This window comes from Ornithorhynchus anatinus, chromosome 14 (genome assembly GCF_004115215.2).
Source record: "Ornithorhynchus anatinus isolate Pmale09 chromosome 14, mOrnAna1.pri.v4, whole genome shotgun sequence".
NCBI lineage: Eukaryota > Metazoa > Chordata > Mammalia > Monotremata > Ornithorhynchidae > Ornithorhynchus > Ornithorhynchus anatinus.
In genome coordinates this window covers 12,853,017-12,874,600 of record NC_041741.1, presented here as the reverse complement: position 1 = coordinate 12,874,600, position 21,584 = coordinate 12,853,017, and the positions used below count along the sequence as shown (strand labels likewise).

The following is a 21,584-nucleotide window of genomic DNA, read 5'->3' as shown; positions in this document are numbered from 1 at the left end:
TTCCAAAACTACAACACTTAAAAACCTGTTTTGGAACTTGGAGGGTGGCATGCGATGGGGAGAGTTTTTTCCCAGGTTTCTCACCTTTTTCTTATAGAGTGAGACAATCCTGTCCGTCCCCCACGTCTTCTCCCACCTCTCCCCCTTCAAATAAGTAATGTTACTGTTGTTGGGAGATTGTATGTTTTACCAAATTAAGGTGTATTGTTTCTCATGAGTACCTAAACCTTACTGGATAGTTCTTTAAAGCAGATTTTCTTAGAATTGGGAGCCTGTCTACTAGTATATATTTGGTGGTATTCTATTTTTTTTTATGATAATTATGTACTGTGTGCCAAGCACTAAACGCAGGGTAGATATAAGGTAATTGGGTTGGATGTAGTCCCTGTTCCACTTGGTGCTCACAGTCTAAATAGGAGGGACTAGGATTTACTCCTCATTTTACAGATGAGGTAACTGAAGCACAAAGAAGAGTCACCCAATAGACAAGTGGTGGAGCCAGAATTACAGCCTAGGTCCTCTGACTCCTAGACTCATGCTTTTTCCACTGGACCACCCTGTTTGCCTTACCAAAGTAGAAGACGGGAGAATGGCAAAATACCCTTCTCTAGTTTTTCATAAGGTCATCTTGACATGAAAGTTTCTGAAGAGGAAAATACATTTCCAACACTTGTCACACCTTTCCCTCTCCATTTAAAAGAGTTCTGCTAATCCAGAAACTTGGAAGACAATTAGTCCGGCTTTTTGTCTCTTGGGTATGCAGCTTTCTGAATTAACCATAAGGCCGGTAGCAAAAAAAAAAAAGCACTAAGGTCAGATATTTTGCTGCTCCTTTTCTCTCTCCATATTGAAAAATTTAAAGGGAATATGGAGAAAAACCATAAAGGAACAGGGGGCTCAGTCAAGTCTGCCTGCAAACCCAGTGTCACCTGTCAATTCAGAGCTCCTTATGGGCGAGGAACCCGTCTGCTAATTCTGCCGTACTCTCCCAAGCGCTTAGTGCTGTGCACATAAGTAAGCGCTCAATAAATACGATTGATTTAGGCACAGATTTTGATGCTGTTGGCTTTTACCTGTGGGTTTGGGATTACACAAGAAATCTAGATGGAAGATATTTGGCTTTCTCCCTCCACTCCTAAGAAGGAATATTCTGCGTGGCTTATTTTTCAGATTCATCTCCCAAGACAATGAACCGAAGAAGTTCAGGTCGCCAGGGAGGAGTCCATGAACTGTCCGCTTTTGAACAACTTGTAGTAGAACTGGTACGGCACGACGACAGCTGGCCTTTCTTGAAACTGGTTTCCAAAATTCAGGTAACTGCAGCCATCGGGATGGTCGAAAGTGTGCCCTTTCTTGGGACAGAATTCTGAGAACTGAGGGTGATAGGTTCCCTGTCTTGACTGATCCTTGAATTCCAGGAAGTCATTACTCAATTGTCTGGGTGTCCTCAATGCAAGAGCAGAAGGGGCTCAAAATTGAGGAAGATTCTAAGGTGTAGTGGGTTCCTTGTGGGCAGGAAACCTGTCTACCAACTCGGTTGTGCGGAAACTCTCTCACGCGCTTACAGTAATCCTGTGCACATAGTAAGCACTCAAATGCCATTGACTGTTATGACCGTTGTTAAACTCTGATTGAGATGAATAAGTAAAGAACCACTCTATTGATCGACAACATCCCTACTTCTACAGTCTTATTCCTACCAAGTTCAGAGTCTGTGATGGAAAAATATGGCAACTAGATCAATTTAGCCCCTCGTTTCTTTTGCCATCATTCTCAATCGCTTGTCCTAAATTTATGAAATTAAACCTTGGCTTTTGCAGCTCTGTTCCTCTCTATCAGTTCACATCATAGTGCTTAAAAATGGCAGAACTTTCTGTGTGTTGATCAAAAATACTTGCCCAAGGGCTAGGGAGCCCTGTCAAGAGGAGACCCCGTAGGAGGCGGGGATTAGTGGGAGGGGTGGCAGAGAGGAAGAGGTCAGTCTACCCAGGGGCCGGACAGCCAGTTTGCTGATAGGAAGAGAAGTTAAGAAACAAGGTGGGTGTGGTGGGGCCTTGCCCAGGAGTGTCTGAGAACAGTCAACACCCTCACTATGTCAATTAGGTATATATGTTTGCCATTGGTACCAATAGGAATGAACCAGAATGATGGCATGAAAAACCCAAATTAAAAGAGCGAGGGAAATGAACATTGTTTATCCCGTTTACTATAATCTTTTATCGCTGAACTATGGGTTGCCGTGTAATTCCTAAAGAAAAGGTGGCTTTTACTTGGTTGCGGGCTCCTAAACCACTCAGATACCCACCCCAACCCACCCCACCTTCAGATAATGAGGTGCTTATTTCTCCAGAGAGTATCTTTTTAAATAATTCTCCGTTACTAAAGGTATTAAAATTAGATTTAGCTAATGTCTAAATTGTTCATGAGTTACTTTCTCTTTGCCAAAAGTCCTTAGTCTGGATATATATTAATAGCAAGGGGGCGGTTTTGAAATTTTTTTTCCATTATCTTCGCTGTAAGAATGTGTTAAAATACAATTACAATTTTGCAGGTTCCAGACTACTATGATATCATCAAAAGACCTATTGCCTTAAATATTATTCGTGAAAAAGTGAACAAATGTGAATACAAATTAGCATGTAAGTAACTTCGCTATTCCCTGCGCTCTGTATTCTCTGTTTTGCCCGATATAGGTGAAACAGCTTGAAAAGTAACTGTCTATACGTACTCCTTTTTGGTATGGTACTATCCCAAGTTCCTAGTACAGTGCTCTGCAAACAGTAAATGCTCAACAAATACCACTGATTTATTGAACTAGAGTTGGAGGCAAATATGCTTTTAGAATTGGACTGTCCCCTCTTCTCCCCCACCCCCTCCTGTCCTGAGTGTGGGGGTTTTGAACCTGTTTATTGTTTGGTTTTTGACTGTGAACCTGATACGATTTGAGGTGGTTTTTATTGGAATCTGTGAGTAGTCAAGGATGGAGTGCACTGTGGGCAGGGAGTGTCTGTTATATTGATATCGTACTTTATCAAGTGCTTAGTACAGTGCTCGGCACACGGTAAGCACTCAATCAGTGTGATCCATTAGAGAAACAAGCCATCCAAGGGTCTCTGGAACAATTGAAAAGAAGCGGGCTCTGGCAGCTTATCTCGATTCCTCCTACCCTCTTTAGCATCTGTTCTGCCAGAAAGCAGGGTGCTACTGACTCCATCTGCTACTGTTCTCCAGTCCTCAGTGCCTAAAGAGAAAACAGTGGTTCTCCTTGATCAGCAGCTCTTTCAGGACCATGATGGTGATAATAATAATAATTGTGATACTTGTATCTGTTCCAGTGTCCGTCTGTGCTCACCCTAACCCTTCTTTTTTGTTATTTCTTACTAGCTGAGTTTATTGAGGATGTTGAACTAATGTTTTCAAACTGCTTTGAGTACAACCCTCGTAACACAAGTGAAGCGAAAGCAGGAACTAGACTTCAAGCATTTTTTCACATTCAAGCTCAAAAGCTTGGACTCCAAGTGACCCCTGGAAATGTGGATTATGCTACGCCTCCATCTGCAAAAAAGTCGCGAATATAATTTGGTCCTTCCAAAGGATTCATTTTGAAAGAACCTAATATTGTTCATAGAAGTGGAACATTAAATCATGCTGAGAAGCAGTCTTATTTGTATAAAGCAATAACAACTGTTTAACCACCTTGAAGTGTGGCCTGCACTATATTCTCGATTTTAATATTAAGCACTCAGGAGAATGTAGGAAAGATTTCCTTTGCTACAGTTTTGTTCAGTGTCTAAAGTTTGATGTATTGGATACAGTACTGGTTTACAGAGGTTTGTACATTTTAAAAATCATTCATGTGTCCAAATATCTCCCAAAATATTATTTCTTCCGCACCTATGACTTGTTTCATCTTAGTTGTTCTAGAAGCTGTGGTATTGTGGGGGCTTTATCGAGACGGATGAAATCTTCTACTGTAGCACAGTTTGGGAAACTGTGTAAATGTCTGAGAATTGTTAATGAGCACACCTTTTTCAACACTACACATGAATGAGTACAATTGCATATCTTTAAAAGTGCTGTACCAGTGCCGGCTGGAGGTATTCAGTCTGAGTTTATTAAGTAGATATTTATTTAGCATTCAAAGTAATTTGTGAATTTGTTTTGTATTTATAAAATTTGTACCTGGAAAAACAAAGTTCCTTAAATTTTTGTTTAAAATTTTACTGTGTTGTTTGTTTATTCCTCTAACTTCCTAATGATCACCCAGACAAGGTAACACCTTTCCTTAGCAGTTCTTCCAGCGAAAGATAACTTTTACAGAACTGTATAATAAGTTTCTATGTACAACTTTTTTAAGTGTACAAATAAAATGATACATTTTTCAAAGTATTCTGTTCTCCTGGGAGTTCTTGCTGAATAGGAGGCGGCGCACACAATGTTGAGCCAGGAGAAGGTCAGCAGGGGGAGAAACTGTGAGCGGCAGGCAGGAGTGGTGGCAGCCGGCCGCCTCCGGGGATGGGCCTTCTCTCTCCTCCCCAGAAGTCCTTGAGGGAATGAATTCCCCTGTGGGAATTTAAGCACAGTAAGAAGCATTACTTTATATTGTTTACCAATTCGATTATACTCCCAACTGCTTAGTACAGTAGCCTGTCCAGAGAACTTAATAAATTGGATGCATTTTCCTCCCTTGGAACCATGTTGGTTCTCCTTGCTTGGAGGATGGACAAGCAATATCATCAAGGGCAGGGAAATGTGGCTTTCATAGGTCAGATCCTTTCCCCAAAAGTGGAGAATTTACTCTTCCAAAGATAAGCAGTCGGAACATATGGCTTGAGGAGATGCAGTGTTTATGAATCTGACTTTAAAGTGGCACTTTGGCAATCTGAGGTCTCCAGATAATCCACTCCAGATAAACCACTCCAGAAATCTTTAGGTCTTAGGTCTATGAACTAAACATCCAGATGTTGCTGTTATTTGTTTAGAATCCCTCTCTCTTTAGCCTGGGAATTATTTGTGTATCATGGGATTGTATTTTGATTGCAAAATCCTGAGGTTAGGAAATTTTTCCTCCTTCAATAACCAATTTAACTCTTTTTCAAGGTCCCTAGGATCCCCGACTTTTTACCCTGGATCATTCTTGTTGATTCTCCCCTGGAGCAGGTACTACATGTGACCACTTGCATTCTTTGGGGTGATTATGAATATTGCCATTATTATTAAATTTAAGTGCTCACAATGTCAAGCACTGTGCTACACGCTGGGGTAGATACAAATTAATCAGGTCAGACACAGTCCCTGTCCCATCTGGGGCTCACAGTTCAAATAGAGAGAATAGGCATTGAATCCCCATTTTACATTTGAGGAAACTGAGGCACGTAGAAGTTATGCTGCTTGCCCAAGATCTCACAGTAGGCGACTGGCAGACTCAGGATTAGAACCCAGGTGCTTTGACCCCCCCGGCCTGAGCTCCTTCTATTAAGGCCACAGGGCTGCCATCTAATATTTCTTATTTCTTGACTTCTGCTCCTGCTTTCAGTGACATATGATTTGCGTAAGGAGGGCAGGACCATATCGTGGCCTTCGTTGGGGATGTGCTGGTGTCCGCCAAACAGAATCTGAGTCCCTCTTCCTCTTCTCAGCTATGCAAGATTGGATATACGTGCTCAATCAACCTCAGTACTTTAACCATGGAGCCAGAGCTGCTTGAAGTAGCAGTTCAGTGACTTTTGAATCTAGCCAACGTGGGGCCCTGTGAAACTGCAGGAATTTATCAAACTTACTGATTTCAAGGCTCCACTGACTTAATTATAGAAATGCAAAAAGTTTAGCTCGTTACTGCCCTTATAGGAATACACAAGTCCCCTACCCTCCCCCAAGTTGGAATAACCCGAGGTTAGCCAGGATCTTGAGTGAAGGGAATGGCTGAGGTGTTGACTTCCTTGGCCGTTCTTAGAGAAAGAGCAAGGGCCTCTCCTGTGGTCCCGGCTGCCATCTGGAGATCCACGGGTCTGTTAGCGGCAGCCTCCTTATTCTCCAAATGCTTTGGCAAAGCTAACTCGATGCGATGGGAATTTTTCATGCAAAATTCTCCAGAGTCCCAGCCTCGCTAGGGCTCCCCCCACCGCCCCCCCCACAGCATTTGGAGCGGGGGCTGCTGGCCAGTGACTTCTCAGCCATGCCCGCTGCTGCCTCTGTAGGTTGACCGTTCCCTGAAGAAGAGGCAAGCCACCACCATTAGCACAAACCCCAGCCCTAGGGTGGCCAGACACCTCATGACCCTTTTCACTGGTTTTTCTTCTCCCTTACCCCCTAACGGTGGGTGTCCTTAAGGTCGTTCTGGATCTCCTACCCTTACCCTTACCCTAACTCCACTCATCCACTCCCGTGTCTTCAGATACCACCTCTAGGCAGATGATCCACCTATCTAACTAGCCAGCCTCACCTCTCATGTCCTCTGTGATCTGGCATTTCCTCTTACCTCCGGGATATTGCCACATGGGTATCTCACCAGCACACATCTCTCCCCTCCTCAAATCTCCTTCCAAACTCCTGGCAAGAGGAAATGCTTGATCCTGAGGTTGAGGCTAGCTGGGTAGATTTCAGTGAGCCTGATAGATGGGGTAACTGAAGTGGGTGAGCTTCACAAAGGAATGAATGTAGAGCAAGAAGCGTAGGGGATCAACTCCCCCTCAAAATGTCCCAGAAGGTGAGGTCTGCTGTATTCATTCTGCTGCTGTTTTCAAACCGAAAACCCAGCTCAGGGGTTGAGCCTCAGATTCTTTTCCCACAGTCTTTCTACCTCAACATTCATTCTTTCATTCATTCATTTGGCAGGGTCTACTTAGCACCTTCTATGCTGTCTTGGGCAACTACTGGGTGAGGAAACTGAAGACCAGAGAGGTGAAGTGACTTGCTTGAGATCACACAGAAGGCTAAGGGCAGAACTAGGATCTAAAGCCCTGCTCTTTCCACTAGGTCATGCAGCCTCCCTAATGCAAACCATACAGCGCCTCCAGACTGATCGGGAATTCCAGCTGACGGTGGAGCCCACGCTGGAATCCGGAGGCATACAGGATCTAAACACATAACAGATTTGGCTGGCGGCCTTTGTTCCTCAGATGAGTTCGAGGACAATTAGAAGTGCACGTAGTCCTCCTCCAGAAGGGGTGAAGCCAGGAACATCCCAGCCCTGGGATTTGGCTGGGTTTCCTCTGATCTGAACCTCTGCAGACAGCTCTCTGCCTGCTGCCAGCTGCGGACCTGTTTGAAATTAACTCCGTCCAATGGCGGATGGATAAATTGGTCTAGAGACTAATAAGGCCATCTGGTAAGGCGTGTGCGGCCCGTCCCGGCAGGCTCCGGATGAAAATTGGGGGCAGATGAGAGGGGAGGAGGGGCCGTGGCCTAGCAGTCTCTGGGCAGCAACACACCCTTAGCTGTGGTCGATGAAAGCAGGGCTCACCGGCTTGGGGGCGGGGGGGAAAAATTGGCACTTGTTCCCTGCCCGAATGCAAACTGCTCCCTACCGGCACTGTACTAGCTCCTCCCAGTTGCCTCCAGGAGTCCCGGCAGCATCCAGGCCACGTCTTGGGACCCGCCTGAGGAGCCTCACTCCAATCGCCAAGGTGCCCTGGCTCGGAGATCCCATCTCCACCCTCTCGACCGGGCTATTAGAGGTAACAAAGGTGGAACCGGGGAGCGGGTCTTTTTACTGGGGTCACGGCCTGGAGCCTCAGGTGGAGAGGGGCTGCTTCCACCCGGCTTCTTCCCTGGCGAGGAGTAATACTGCACAGAGCAATTAGGTAACTTGCCCTGGATCACCCAGCAAGGAACCGGCAGAGTCAGGATTAGAATCCAGGTTCTCTGGCTCCCAGGCCTACGCTCTATCCCCTGGGGCCTGTTCAGTGTCCTATACACAGATGCAGAGGCACCTGCCACCCTCTTCCCTGTCGTGCCCTTTGCTCACTCAGTGTCTAATGCTACTTCCACCTCATTCCAGCAGCACGGCCTAGTGGAAAGTGCATGGGCCTGGGAGTCAGAGGACCTGGGTTCTAATCCCAACTCTGCCCCCTGCTTTTCTGTGCCTCAGTTTCCTCAACTGTAAAATAGGGATTAAATACCCACTTAAACTGGGAGCCCCATGTGGGACAAGGACTGTGCTCAACCTGATTAACTTGTATCTACTCCAGCTCTTAGAACTGGGCTCGACACACAGTAAGCGTTTAAGAAATATAATGGACTTCTTCACCATCCTCAACCCTCTCCCCGCCCATGCTACTGCTTCAGGCCTCTGTCTCCCTGGGGAGTGCTCCTTGCCCTCCAGAATAAAATCAGCAGGTGGGAAGCCAGGGTGAGCCAGGCCCTGTGGTGGCCACTGGGAACTAACCTGGTTGTGCTGATTGGCAACAGGTCCAGGCTGGATTGAGGCTCACGTTGCTGGGCTTCAGAAGGACAGCAGATCACCGCGTCCATCAAGAACAGGATTGGGAGAGGGCGGCCGGGAGCATGTACTGTTTTGCCTTCCTCCTCCTTACCCTGGGAGCTCCATGAGGGAAGAGGACTGTGTCGGATATTCATTCAATCACATTTATTGAGCGCTTACTGTGTGCAAAGCACTCGACTCAGTGCTTGGGAGGTATGGTATAACAACAAACAGACACATTCCTGCCCACAACGAACTCACAGTCTAAAGGACAATACTTTACCTAGCCCAGTGCTTGGCAAATAGTAAACATTTAACAAATACCACAATTATTATTATTTCTCAAATGTTTCCAGAGAAAAAAGCCCTGAGGTGCCTGAAGTGAGCAGAAATGAGAGTGCTTCTTCTCTCGGTCTCTCAGAAACAACTCACTTGAGTGTAAGCTTCTCAAGGGCAGGGAGCGTATGTACTGACTCTACTATTCCATTCTAATCAAGCGCTTGGCACCGAATAGGTGCTCAATAAATACTATTGATTAAACACTATTGATTAACAGATGCAACGCCAGCATCATGAGGCTAGTTATGCCTCGAGCTGCTTAGAATCAGGCCAGACTCCATTTTTGAGCCTCTTCTGCCCAAACCAGGCTGTAGCTGATTGGGTCACTGTGGTCTGTGGGGCTTGTGGAGATGGTGACAATAATAACAATAATTCTGATATTTGTTAAGCAGTTACAAGCACTGCCAAGCATTACACTAAGCTCTGGAGTAAATGCAAGCCAATTAAGTCAGACACAGTCTCTAGCCAACATGGGGCTCAGGCTGAGGGGGAGTGAGAACAGGTATTTAATCCCCATTTTACAGATGGGGAAATGGAGGTACAGAAAAGTGAAGTGACTTGCCCAGGTTCATAGAGCAGGCAAGTGCAGAATCAGGATCAGAACCCAGAGCCTTCTGACTCCGAGGACCGTGCCGCTAGGTAATACTGCTTCCTGAGCCGGGTCCACCCAGCAGGCAGGGGAGGATGGGGCATGAGGGTTGGAACTGGAGTCAGACCCAGCAGATTCCCTCTCCCTCCTCGATGATGGTACAGACGTACTGGGTCATTCTGGGACAGTCATCAATGACCTTCTCCAAGAGTACTTTATCTGCGCAACTGCCCCACTGAACTCAGAAGAGCCTCCCCTGGCCTCCCGCCCCTTGTCTATCCAGACAGGCTGGAGTGACCAGAAAATAGCTGGGGAAGGGTGAACACACAGGGGAGCCCGAGAGACGACAGGATAGGAGCTGAGCGGCTGGGACATAAGCCACATGTTTAGAACAGCTGGGGAGTGGGGCTGGGAGCCATCTGATCACAGATGGGAGCATTTGGGAGCTGGGGTCAGGGGGGCACATGTGCTGGAGATTCCAAGAGATGAAAGAATTCTGAACCTGAGATCTTTTCGGGATGATCCGGCGCCGTCTGCCTGGAAGCCAAACGTGGGTGGGAATCCTGCTCTGCTCAATGTGCGGACTGAGGAGACTTCCAGGAGGATTTCCACAGGGCGAATCCTGGCCAGGGTTGAACCTTCTCTCTCTGAAGGGTTGGGCTTCTCTCTGAGGTGGAGGGACACTCCAAGGAAGAGGCTTGAGGAATCAAGGAGACTGTACTGGGAGCTCGTTGCCTCGTCTGTAAAATGGGGATTAAGACTATGGGTCTTATGCACACCAGAGACTATGTCCAAGCTAATTTGCTTGTATCTACCCCAGTGCTTAGTACAGTGCCTGGCACATAGTAAGTGCTTAACAAAACCATAATAATTATTATTATCAGTGGCCACCTAAGCTCATGTCACCATCCACACATTTGCAGCAGAGCGGGGGGCATCTGGAAGCCATTCTGCAATTCAGCAAAGCGGGGGGTGGTGAGGGGAGGCGCAGAGGAAGGGGGTGGTTGTCCAGCTTTGGATCAGTGGATGCCGGCTAGACTGTGAGCCCATTGTGGGAAGATTGGCTGGTGCAAGACCAAACTGGCTTATGACTTATGGCAACGGCCAGAACCAATGACTTGTGGCCTCGGCTCAGAGGAGGAGTAATTTAAGGGGCGGGACTACTGCACCAGTAGGGTTGTCTTCTCTTGCTGCTGCCAGCCCCGCCCCGGCCAAAGGACCTGGGATGGCTTGGTCCACAATCACTCCACCATCCCCAGCAGAGGATGCGACAAGGAACGGGACAATGACACCAGCAAAACTACCAGTAAATTACTCAATGCTCTCAAAACAAACAGCCACAAGGAGGATCTGGGGGCCTTCAGATCCTCAATAATAATCGTTGTATTTAAGCACTACTTTGTGCATAGCACTCTACTAAGTGCTGGGGTAGAGCCAAAATAATCAGGTTGGACACAAGCCCTGTCCCACATGGGGCTCACAATCTTCACTTTGGGATTCCGGGCTACTCTCTTCCCTCCACTAATCTCGCTGTGATTTCATCCTGGAGTCCCCCTCTTTGCAGTTTAAACACAAGTCCCATGTTCACCATTCAGTCTCTGTCTCCCTCTGCTCTCTGGGCCCTGGTCTCCTCATTCCATTACCCCTTGTGATCGCAGCCTCTTGGGAGGGATAGGCATGGTCATGGTGAGTAACCAACTCATTTCATTTGGAGCCTGACAAATTTACCTTTCTGGGCAGGTAAATTTGAGAAGCAGCATAGCCTAGTGGATAGAGCAGAGGCCTGGGAGTCAGAAGGATCTGTGTTCTAAATCCAGCTCCACCACTTTCATTCATTCAATCGTATTTATTGAGTGCTTACTGTTTGCTGAGCACTGTACTAAGCACCTGGAAAGTACAATTCTCTGTGCCTTCTTAACTTCTCTGTGCCTCAGTTACCTCATCTGTAAAATGGGGATTAAGACTGTGAGCCCCACGTGGGACAACCTGATTACCTTATATCTACCCTGCGCTTAGAAAAATGCTTGACACAAAGTAAGCGCTTAACAAATACCATTACTATTATTATTACAATTCAGCAAGAAAGAGAGACAATCCCTGCCCATATGGGCTTTCACTTGCCTGCTCTGTGACCTTGGGCAAGTCACTTAACTTCTCTGTGCCTCAGTTACCTCATCTATAAAATAGGAGTCAGACGTAAATCCCATGGGGGACATGGGCTGTGTCCAACTCGATGAACTTATCTATCCCTGCGCTTAGTATAGGGCCTGGCACATAGTAAGCACTTACCAAATGCCATTTTAAAAAAAGGTAAATTGTGCTGCATGAAGCTCTTATGATGACTGAATTATACTGCAAAGCATAAACTGGGACCCAACTACTGAGGAAAACTTGTGAGTTAGATAATGGGCCTGCTCCCTGCCACTGTAATATACAGTCTTTGAAACAGGAGTAACAATACCTGCCCTGGCCCACAAAGAGATTCAGGAGCTTGTTCTTTCTTTGATACCCCTACCCTGCTGGAAGAGAGTCCCCAGAGAGCTATGAACAGTGTGAACTAGTTGAAAGAGCCTATGTCTGGGAGCAGAGGACCTAGGTTTAACGCCTGGCTCTTCTGCTACCTGCTGGGTGATCCTGGGTGAATGACTTAACTTCCCATGGGCCTCGTCTCCTCATCTGTAAAATGGTGACAAATACCTGTTCTCTCTCCCCCTAGACTGCCGAGTCTATCTGGATAGGGACTGTGTCCAACCTGACTTACTATATCTTCCCCAATGTTTAATATAGTATTTGGCACATAGTAAGTGCTAACAAATATCACGATTATTACTGTTAGGCGTGTCACTTCTCTCAATTTTTTTCTCTCCCTGGCCTAGCTGAACTTTGAATGACAACTTCGCAGGTCATAAAACTGAAGAACATTGCTCGAGTTTCAGATTAAGCACACACGTGAAGGAAAGCGGAACAATTAGATTGCTTTGCCCCCCTGATTAATTTTCCCTGAGACGGAAGCTTGAGGCTGCATATAATTTGTTTGGCTGAGAACAGCTGAAAAAATGCTGATTCAACCATTTTGTGGATCTAGTTGGGCAATAATAACTGAAGGTTGGATTTGTTTTCTGTTTTCATTTACAGAGGTTCAAATGTTTATTTTAAAGGTAAGTCAATAACCAATTGCCACAGCCAGAAAATAGATGGCTGTGCTGGACTTTTGCCTCAAATGAAATCGATATGGACAGGGTGGCAAGGAGATGAGGTCTGCAGGTAGCACTGGATGGTCTTCCCTGAGAATACAGTGCTCCACAAACTGAGTACTGAAAGGGTTAGTACCCGCTTAGTGAATGTCCAGCTCCCCAGAAAGAAAGATTCTAGGGTTCTGTCTCCTCCGCCTGAAAGGACCCTTCCTCCCTGCGAGAGTTGGAAAAGACCAACATGTCAGGGGTTTCAGGGCAGAGAGTTGCTTTTCCCTCAGATAATGTTGGGATGAAGTTTTCTTAATGTTTTAGCATGATCTGTTGAGTTCCCCTCCCAGCTGTTCTTGTTTTCCTTTGAGATGTGAAGACCAAAATAGCATTCCTACAAGTGTATCTTGGACTGAAACCTTTGCTTTCTTCTGTCTCAGACTAAATGGCATCCCTGGACAGGGGAGAAATTGCTGTAATTGGCCCAGTAGTTTCCAAAATACAGCAAGGTTCTGAGCAGTGAAATCTATTCGCTTCTCTGACTCCCCTGTTAAATTAAGACCCAGAGCAAACTCAGCCAATCCCCGATTCGGAGCTTCAGTGGCATTGAATGATGAATTAGGCGCAGGATGGCAGGCAGACTTTTTTCACCAAATATTTCAGGGCTTAACTGCACACATATTAAATCATTTTAGCTACCATGAACTGTTTGGTCTGTTTTGTTCTAGAGTGTAAGTCCCTAAAGCGGAAATGTCTCCATAATATGTGCTCTTTCCGTGTCCCCTAGAATGTACCAGGAATCTTCTTAGTGCTTTGTCAATGGTAATTGAATAAATGTCTGTAAATTTCCTTAATCTCATCTGTCTCGCTGCCCAATACCTACCCACTCCTTCCATCAGCCTGAAACTCCCTCCCCTTCCTATCAGACAGGATACCGCTCTCCCCATCTTCAAAGTCTTCCTAAAATTAGAACTCCTCCAAGAGGCCTTCCCTGACTAACCTCTCATTTCCCCACTCTTAATCAAACTCCATTTTGGTTCACCTACACACTCAAATCTGTACCCCTAAAACACTTTGCTACTCACTCCATCCCCATCCCCAGTAGCACTTATGTCCACATCCTTACACTCTGCCATTTCCCCTACGTGTAATTTATTTTAATGTCTGTGTCCCAGTGCAGCTGGGAGGACTGGGATATGTGCTCTATCAACTCTGCTACTGTACTAAGTGCTAAATGTACTAAGTGCTTAGTACAGTGCTCAGCCCAGTAAGCGCTCAACACATAGCATTGACTGATTGACTGATTGATGTCCTATCTCTGAAATCCAGAGATCCAGATCCAGATATCAGTCAGTCTCTGATAAGAGAGCTAAACAAAGAGGTGTCTTGTAGAAATGAACTGTAGTCTTAGCAAAATGGAAATTAATTCCAAAATACACTCCTGGGCATGTTGTGATACCTAGCAGAAATTACTTTCAAGAAGCAGTGCTAATCTCCAATGTGATAGTAAGGTATTTTTGAAATGAGTTTTGAAACACTGTTGATGATGATGGAAATGTGCAAGTGATGTATAACTTCTAAGACTGCTTCATTAATACACACCAAAGGCTTCAGTTATAGGTCGGTGTCTCCCAGTTCTCCTCTTGAAGCCCTGGAGGAACCCTCTGTAGTGTGTGTATGTGTGTGTGTGTGTGTATAAAAAGTAAATACACACATATGTATATGTACACACACACATGCTGATATATTAAGACAGTGTGGTAAAGTGGAAAAAGCATGGGACGGGAGTCAGGCAGTCTGGGTTTGAGCCCAGAGCCCCACTCTGCCACCTGCCTGCTGTATGATGATGGATAAGTCACTTAACTTCTCTGTGCCTCAATCAATCAATCGATCTTATTTGTTGGGTGCTTACGGTGTGCAGAATACTATACTAAGTGTTTGGGAGAGTACAATATAACAGTTGTATAAATCCTCCACAAAGAGTTTACAGTCTAGAGCCTCAATTACAATCTTAATTTCTCCATCTGTACAATGGGCATTATTCTTACCCCTGCAAATGGCTTCTCTGCAGACCTTCCTTAAGTCAGGCAGGTGATCAGACAGCCTTGCAAGGTCTACAAGTCAATTTAAGAAAAACATATTAGTGCCCTAGGAAAGACAAGGTTGATGAAAGAGAAAACAAGGAGTCTCCCTTTCCTCACTTGTTAGAAATCACAAAAGCTCTCTCTCTTGAATCAACATAACAATCAGGGTCCTAAATACTTTACTCATTTATGCACCGCATGCAGCAAGCATTCAACAAATAACCCAAACATTCATCAAATAACCCAAGCATTTGACAAATAACCCTGATTGACTGATTGACTTAGGAAACGTTCCTGTGTGGAATTCACACTCCTCCAAATGGTTCTGAACAATCTGAACTTTACCTTGCACATGCTGTCTGTTGCATTTGGGAGCAATTCCAAAGACTCTCGACTGAACTTCTTAACCCCTCTCTGATCTCTGACCTATTCACTTCCCAAGGTTCCATTTTCCCGTTTGAGCTTCATCACTTTCACACCCCTAAGCTTTTATGAGCAACATCTTTATAATTGATTCCAGGTTAGCTTCCTTATTACAGTACCCCTTTCCACCTCCCCTAGGCAGTACAATAACTCAAACAAAGAGTTGTCTGGATAGAAATCTTTTGCAAGATTGTTGTTTCTCGGATGCTGTTTGTCAGACTTGTTTGGGTTTGCTGGGTAGGGTTTGCGTATTTTTAGGCAGTCTGATTCAAAGACTAATGGTGTCTGTGAAAAAGAACACAACATTAAGAAATGTTCTGCCTGAGGTTTGGCACAACCCACTGAATTGTTTCTGTACCCTTGCAAACTGAGGCTATGATTTTTCTCCATTAATAATAACTATAAAGAGCTCTAGCCCACTTCACAGTATCAGCTCATTTAACCCAAGTGGAGAGCTGCCATTTATCCCTGTTTCCCGGCCCCTCTGATGCTGGTTTGGGCGCTTGCAGCCCCCTGAACGTCTCCAAGGTTTTCCTGGAAACAGATGAAGATGAGTTCACTGTGGGCAGGGAATACACCTACCAACTCTTATATCGTACTCTCCCAAGCACTTAATACAGTGCCCTGAGAACAGGAAGTGTTAAATAAATACAACTGACTGATTGATGAGAAGCTAAGGCCTGGAAGTACTTGAATGTCCCTTGACAACTATATTTTTTGAGCATTATTTTTCACTTGAAATATCTGTTTATGACCCAAATTATGACCTCAGAGTCCAGTGCAGTGCTTGGCCCAGAGTGAACATTTAATATCACAATTACTATTATTGCTTTTGGGTAAAGTAGACTTGTTTGCAGGTAAATGGTGGTGGGCTAATCCTGGGTGGGTACCCACACAGGTCTGTAAACACAACTGAGAGCAAATACACTCTATCTGCACAGACTGGGATGAATGACTTCCTATCAATCTCAAAACATTACCAGGACAAAAGACACAGCCCTCATGTATTGGCTGTTCCCACTGGCACAAAAAAGAAACATATGGTTCAACAGCCCCATCCCTAGGACCCTCCTGATTCATTCTGGCCAGGAGGATACAGTGCCCTAAAAGGCTCCAGGATGCCCCCTGCCTTGTCCTTTGCAGGGCTGGAAATGTAGGGATGAGTTTGAGGAGGGAGAGTGCAGGTGGATCTTATAGGACCCAGCCCAAGGTAAAACCAGTCATCTGGATTTCACTCATTCACTCATGAAGCAGCGTGGCACGGCTTGGTAGTCAGAGGACGTGGGTTCTAATCCCAGCTCCACCACTTGTCTGTTGTGTGACCTTGGGCAAGCCACTTAACTTCTACATGCCTCAGTTACCTCATCTGTAAAATGAGTAAGACTGTGAGCCCCACGTGGGACAACCTGATTACCTTGTATCTACCCCAGCGCTTAGAACAATGTTTGACACATAGTAAGCGCTTAACAAGTACCAGTATTATTATTTATTATTATGATCATCTCTAACCCATCAGGATGATATTTGGAAGCTAAATCCTGGCAGTGATAGGTCTGGCCCTGAGAATGGGAACTGTCCAACTGGAGATATCATTGGGCATCCAATCAATGCATAGAAAATGTTATTCATTGATTGGCTGAGGCTGACGGGCAAACGATGATAGACTGAAGACTTGATAGACATTGATGGGCTAAAACTAACTGATGCATTGCCAGACTGTGAACTGACATTTAGAGATGGAGGCTGTCACAGACAGACAGTGGACAACTGGGGAGACTGAGAAAGGGATGGAGACAGACACTGACTGTCATACAGTGACATTGATGAAGACTGACACATGATGTATTGACAGTGGCTGATGACCTCACGGTGATTTACCCTGATGACCTGACAGTGACTGACCTTGATGGGCTGGCAGTTACTGGATGAACTGACAAGTCACTGACCTTGATAAATTGATACTGACTGATAAACTGACAAGCTACTGCTCATGATGGGCTGACAGTGACTGACAGCCTGACAGTGTCTGACCTTTACACCTTGACAATGATTGATGGGCTGACAGTGACCAATCTTGTACGGCTGCCAGAAGCTGATGCGCTGATGGCGACTTACCCCGATGGTCTGACAATGACTGACCTTGAAGGGCGATAGGTGGCCTGACAATGACTATCCTTGATGGGCCAATTGAGGGCGATGAACTTGATGGTCTGACAGTGCCTGATGGCCTGTCAGTGACCTCCCTGGCCGGGCTGGCAGTTTCAGCCGGACTGCCAGGTGCCTGCCGCGCTGATGGTAACAGCGCCTCGAGTTGGCCACCACTGGTCCCCTCCTGATCCTTGATCTGACCTGTCATGGGGGTCGGGCTGAGGAGGCCCCTGGCCCTGAGGACTTTCGCGGGGTGTTTGGCGGGAAGCGGATGGCATGGAGAGGGGAGCCATGTCCTGAGGGGCCTGCAAGGGGACTGTGAGGACTTTTGTGAAGTGTTGGGCAGGAAGGGGATGACACAGAGCGGGGAGCCATGGACTGAGGGGCCTGTGAGGACTTTCATGGGTGTTTGGCAGGAAGGGATGACACAGAGCGGGGAGCCATGGCCTGAGTGGCCTGTGAGGACTTTTGCAGGGTGTTTGGCAGGAAGGGGATGACACGGAGCGGGGAGCCATGGCCTGAAGGCCTGTGAGGACTTTCATGGGGTGTTTGGTGGGAAGGGGATGAAGCGGAGCGGGGAGCCATGGACTGAAGGGCCTGTGAGGACTTTCATGGGGTGTTTGGTGGAAGGGATGAAGCATAGCGGGGAGCCATGGACTGAGGGGCCTGTGAGGGCTGTGAGGATTTTCACGGGGTGTTTGGGGAAAGGGATGACATGAAGCGGGAGCCATGGACTGAGGGGCCTGTCTGCGAGGACTTTTGCGGGGTGTTTGGCAGGAAAGGGATAAGACGAGCGGAGAGCCATGGACTGAGGGGTCTGCGAGGACTTCACGGGTGTTTGGTGGGAAGGGATGAAGCAGTAGCGGAGAGCCGTGGACTGAGGGGGCCTGTGAGGACCTTCAGGGTGTTTGGGGAAGGGGATGACACGGAGCGGGGACCATGGCCGGAGGGTCCTGTGGCGTTGGGGACCCCCACTGCGAGGCGGGGCCTGAGGGTGTGGCGGTGGCCATGGCTCCATCCGGGGTGAGGAGGGGCGGGGAGCGGTGGCCGCACGTGGAGGAGGAGGAGGAGGAGGAGGAGGAGGAGGAGGAGGGAGTGACCATGTGACCTCCCCCTCCCCGCGCCTCCGGCCCCGGGCAGAGGAGCGCCGCCGCGCCGCCGCCAGGGCCGGAGCCAGGAGCCGCCGCCGCCGCCGCCCCCCACCATGGTAAGGCGGGCGGCCCCGTCCCACCAAGGCCCCTTCAGGTCCCCGGGCCGCCGCCATTTAACCTCATTCTCTCCTCCTCCTCCTCCTCCTCCTCGTTCCCCTCCGGCCGACCCCGAAGGCCGGGCCCGCCACCGCCGCCACGCCGCCATGGCCTCAGGGAGGAGCCTCTCGCTGCCTTCTCACCGCGCGGGCTCAGCCCCTGGCCTCCCCGGGACCCCCCTCCCCCGGGACCCCCCAAACCGTCTCCGGCCGGGAATCCCATCCCCACCCCCCTTCCCAGGGAATCCCCTTCCCTTCGACGGGAAGCGCGGGGCTTCTCGCCCGGCCTGTCCTTGCCCAGTCCTGCCCCCGAAGCGCTTCGCCCAGTGCAGCGCTCCCGCGGGACGGAATGAATGGGCGGATGATGGGGGTGAGAACCAGGAGCTTTTTCTTTTTAAATGGATTGATTTTTGTTTTAACAGGCCCGTCGAAGCCGACAGAATAGAGGAGGTATCTCGGCTGCTGTGCCCTAGAGGGCTGACATCAGCCGGTGCAATGAGAAGCCTGCCGGAGTCGGGCACTCACTCGTGCTGTTGCTGCGGCTAGTCCATCTACCTTTCCCTGCCCTCCCCACCTCCTAACGGGCTCCTTTTGTATTTAAAGACGAAACAAAGGAAGGCCAAAGAAAGAAGCAACAGCATCCACAGTCACATCTTCCTAAGCCACATTCCCCCCTCCCCCCCTTTTAAAAAACAACACACGTGGCATTGTAATCCATAGCTTACCTAGTACCTGAGATTGAAAATACAGTTCGAGGTGATCAATCGTAAATGAATAAATCGTAAATGAGTAACATCAGATCGTAAACGAATAAGCTCTCCACCCAGGAAGACACTTGAGGCCCTCTCTCCCGGTCCGGACCCCAGGGAAAAGGAATTTTAAAACCCCGGGCGTCTTCTCTAAATTGCTGCTCTTTGTCATTTCTAGGCTTCCGGAGTAAAGCGAATGATGAAGTCATCAGGGTTTTTAATGACATGAAAGTAAAGAAATCGAGCGTCTTCTCTAAATTGCCTCTTTGTTCATTTACAGCTTCCGGGAGTAACAGTGAATGATGAAGTCATCAAGGTTTTAATGACATGAAAGTAAGGAAATCTTCTACGCCAGAGGAGATCAAAAAGAAAGAAAAAGCAGTTCTCTTCTGTTTAAGCGATGACAAAAAACAGATAATTGTAGAGGAAGCAAAGCAGATCTTGTGGGTGACATTGTGATACGTAGAGGACCCCTTACACATCCTTTGTGAATTGCTACCTCTGAATGATTGCCGATATGCTTTGTATGATGCCACATACGAGACAAAAGAGTCTAAGAAAGAAGACCTAGTATTTATATTCTGGTGTGTAAAACAAAAGCAAAAAGACTTTTCAATGCAAGGATTGTTCAAATAATAGAGAATTTTGCCGTTCTTACATCAACGGACTGAAAAGTTATTTTCTTTTATTCTAGGGCTCCCGAAAGCGCTCCTTAAAAGCAAGATGATTTACGCTAGCTCTAAAGATTGCCATTAAAAAGAAATTTACAGGTATAAACACTAAAGGCTTTGTAGAAAAGAAGCATTGGGCTTTTGTTGTTGTTTCGTCGTCGTCGTTGACAGTAAGTAACAGACAGGTATATCTGGCATTGTGTCTTTTAGGTATTAAACACGAGTGGCAAGTAAACGGGCTGGATGACATTAAGGACCGTTCGACGCTCGGCGAGAAACTGGGAGGCAACGTTGTAGTTTCACTTGAAGAAACCGTTATAAATGACAAGTCAAGTGCCATCCAGATCGAAGGAGCTTCCATTTCTGCAGCTCTCCATTGGAATAGAATTAGGTTTGCTGCCTCTCTCCCCTTCTCCCCCAGTCCCTAATCCCCCTCCCGTCCCCTCCCAAAACACATAAAGGAGATGTCATTTATTTAAGCAACCTACCAGTGATTGCCATTAGACTGTTTCATCCTGGTAGTTTTATTGTAGAACCCAAGGAATGCCTTCACGTCATACTTTAGCCAAAACAACGGTGTTGTGTGCATCCCTTGCAGCACATAAATGGTGAATTATAGTCAATGTGAATAGTTTAGAAAAACTGCAAAGGGTAAGCTATTTGAATGCCTTGAAAGTATTATCCACTGGTCAAATGGTAGACTTTATTCCAGTATTACAGTTGCACTTGATTACAGTCCCGTGAGGCTCGTTGTGCATCCATATACACCTCACCTGCCTTGACAAGCCTTTTTCGTGACATGGCAGCACATATATAACACTATGCATAAAAGCACTTTTTTTAATGAGTTCCCCCCGCCCCCCCCCCCCCTCCCCCCCCCCCCCCCCCCCCCCCCCCCCCCCCCCCCCCCCCCCCCCCCCCCCCCCCCCCCCCCCCCGCCATCAAACAGGGAATGCCAATTTAGTGTTGCTGTAACCGTGGTTCATCAAAATTGTAGTACCTCAGTGTTCATTCCTGTTACATGAATATCTGACTAAATGAAGTAGCTGTTGATGATGGCCTGTTTTGTTTTCATTGAATGTTACACACTACTGAACAGGAGTAGAAACTCTGTGTTTACCATATGAAGTCTTGCAACCTAACGATGTTTTGAATCATAACAATCATGGGTGGGCAATTTCTGTATAAAAAGGAACCTTAAATGGAAAATTGTTTTTGAGATAAAAAGAAAAAAACAACCTACCACTGGCCACGTTGCAATAAAACTTGTGGCTTATTACGGCATGTTGCTTTGTTTTCCTTGGAAATGTAAACTTTAAAGTGCTGTCTTGGACGAAAACCTATTTTGAAAAATGTAATGTGGAAAGTATTGTAAAGGTAAGCAGTCATTATTCATCTTGGGCAAGTGTAAGGTTTTTTCTAGACAGCGTCAGGCTCAAAAAAGACTTCCAGTACCGTATTTTGTTCAGCTTCCGATAAAAAAACTTTTGGTACCCTATAGCCCTTCACTTGGCAGCTACAAACTGTTGGGGTGGCAGTAATCTTTTAAAATTGGAGGTCAGCTTGTTGCTTTCGAATTAAACCTTAATTTATCCTACTTGGCACACCTTAGCCTCAATAGATTTGAACATCTAATTTGTCCAGTTGCTGCAGTTTTTTGAAAAAAGGTCACATTTCTAGGTAATCGCAGTAATGGTAATCTAAATCTTCCTTTGTTTTGAAGGGGGGAAA

The 21,584-nt window shown here is 46.7% G+C and overlaps 3 protein-coding genes across 7 annotated transcripts in view; 2 read left to right on the top strand and 1 right to left on the bottom strand.

Annotated features, from left to right (window-relative positions):
- BAZ1A (bromodomain adjacent to zinc finger domain 1A) overlaps positions 1–4,389 on the top strand; it is a 73,193-nt gene extending 68,804 nt beyond the window's left edge. For all 4 annotated transcript variants that reach the window (XM_039914048.1, XM_001511632.4, XM_039914047.1 and 1 more), the window contains 3 exons: positions 1,171–1,313; positions 2,552–2,639; positions 3,385–4,389. In XM_039914048.1, coding sequence (XP_039769982.1) covers positions 1,171–1,313; positions 2,552–2,639; positions 3,385–3,578 — 425 coding nt within the window. In that variant the 3' untranslated portion in view covers positions 3,579–4,389. The remainder of the gene's footprint in view (positions 1–1,170; positions 1,314–2,551; positions 2,640–3,384) is intronic.
- LOC114816478 lies at positions 4,212–17,838 on the bottom strand. 2 transcript variants are annotated; one of them, XM_029078722.2, is made up of 5 exons: positions 17,179–17,838; positions 14,581–14,646; positions 9,853–10,090; positions 8,387–8,542; positions 4,212–4,563 (listed from the first exon to the last, which is right to left on the bottom strand). In XM_029078722.2, exons 1-5 carry the CDS (start codon positions 17,588–17,590, stop codon positions 4,455–4,457), a joined length of 981 nt encoding a protein of 326 aa, XP_028934555.1. In that variant the 5' UTR covers positions 17,591–17,838; the 3' UTR covers positions 4,212–4,454. The 2 variants fall into 2 exon arrangements, with proteins under 2 accessions (XP_028934555.1, XP_028934556.1); XM_029078723.2 differs by lacking the exon at positions 8,387–8,542.
- A 1,062-nt stretch (positions 17,839–18,900) lies between these two features.
- CFL2 (cofilin 2) lies at positions 18,901–20,715 on the top strand. Its single transcript, XM_007662557.4, is given in 5 exon segments — positions 18,901–19,766; positions 19,877–19,894; positions 19,896–19,929; positions 19,931–19,952; positions 20,064–20,715. Coding segments are annotated over 5 exon segments (549 nt in total). The 5' UTR covers positions 18,901–19,509; the 3' UTR covers positions 20,282–20,715.
- Positions 20,716–21,584: the final 869 nt, after the last annotated feature.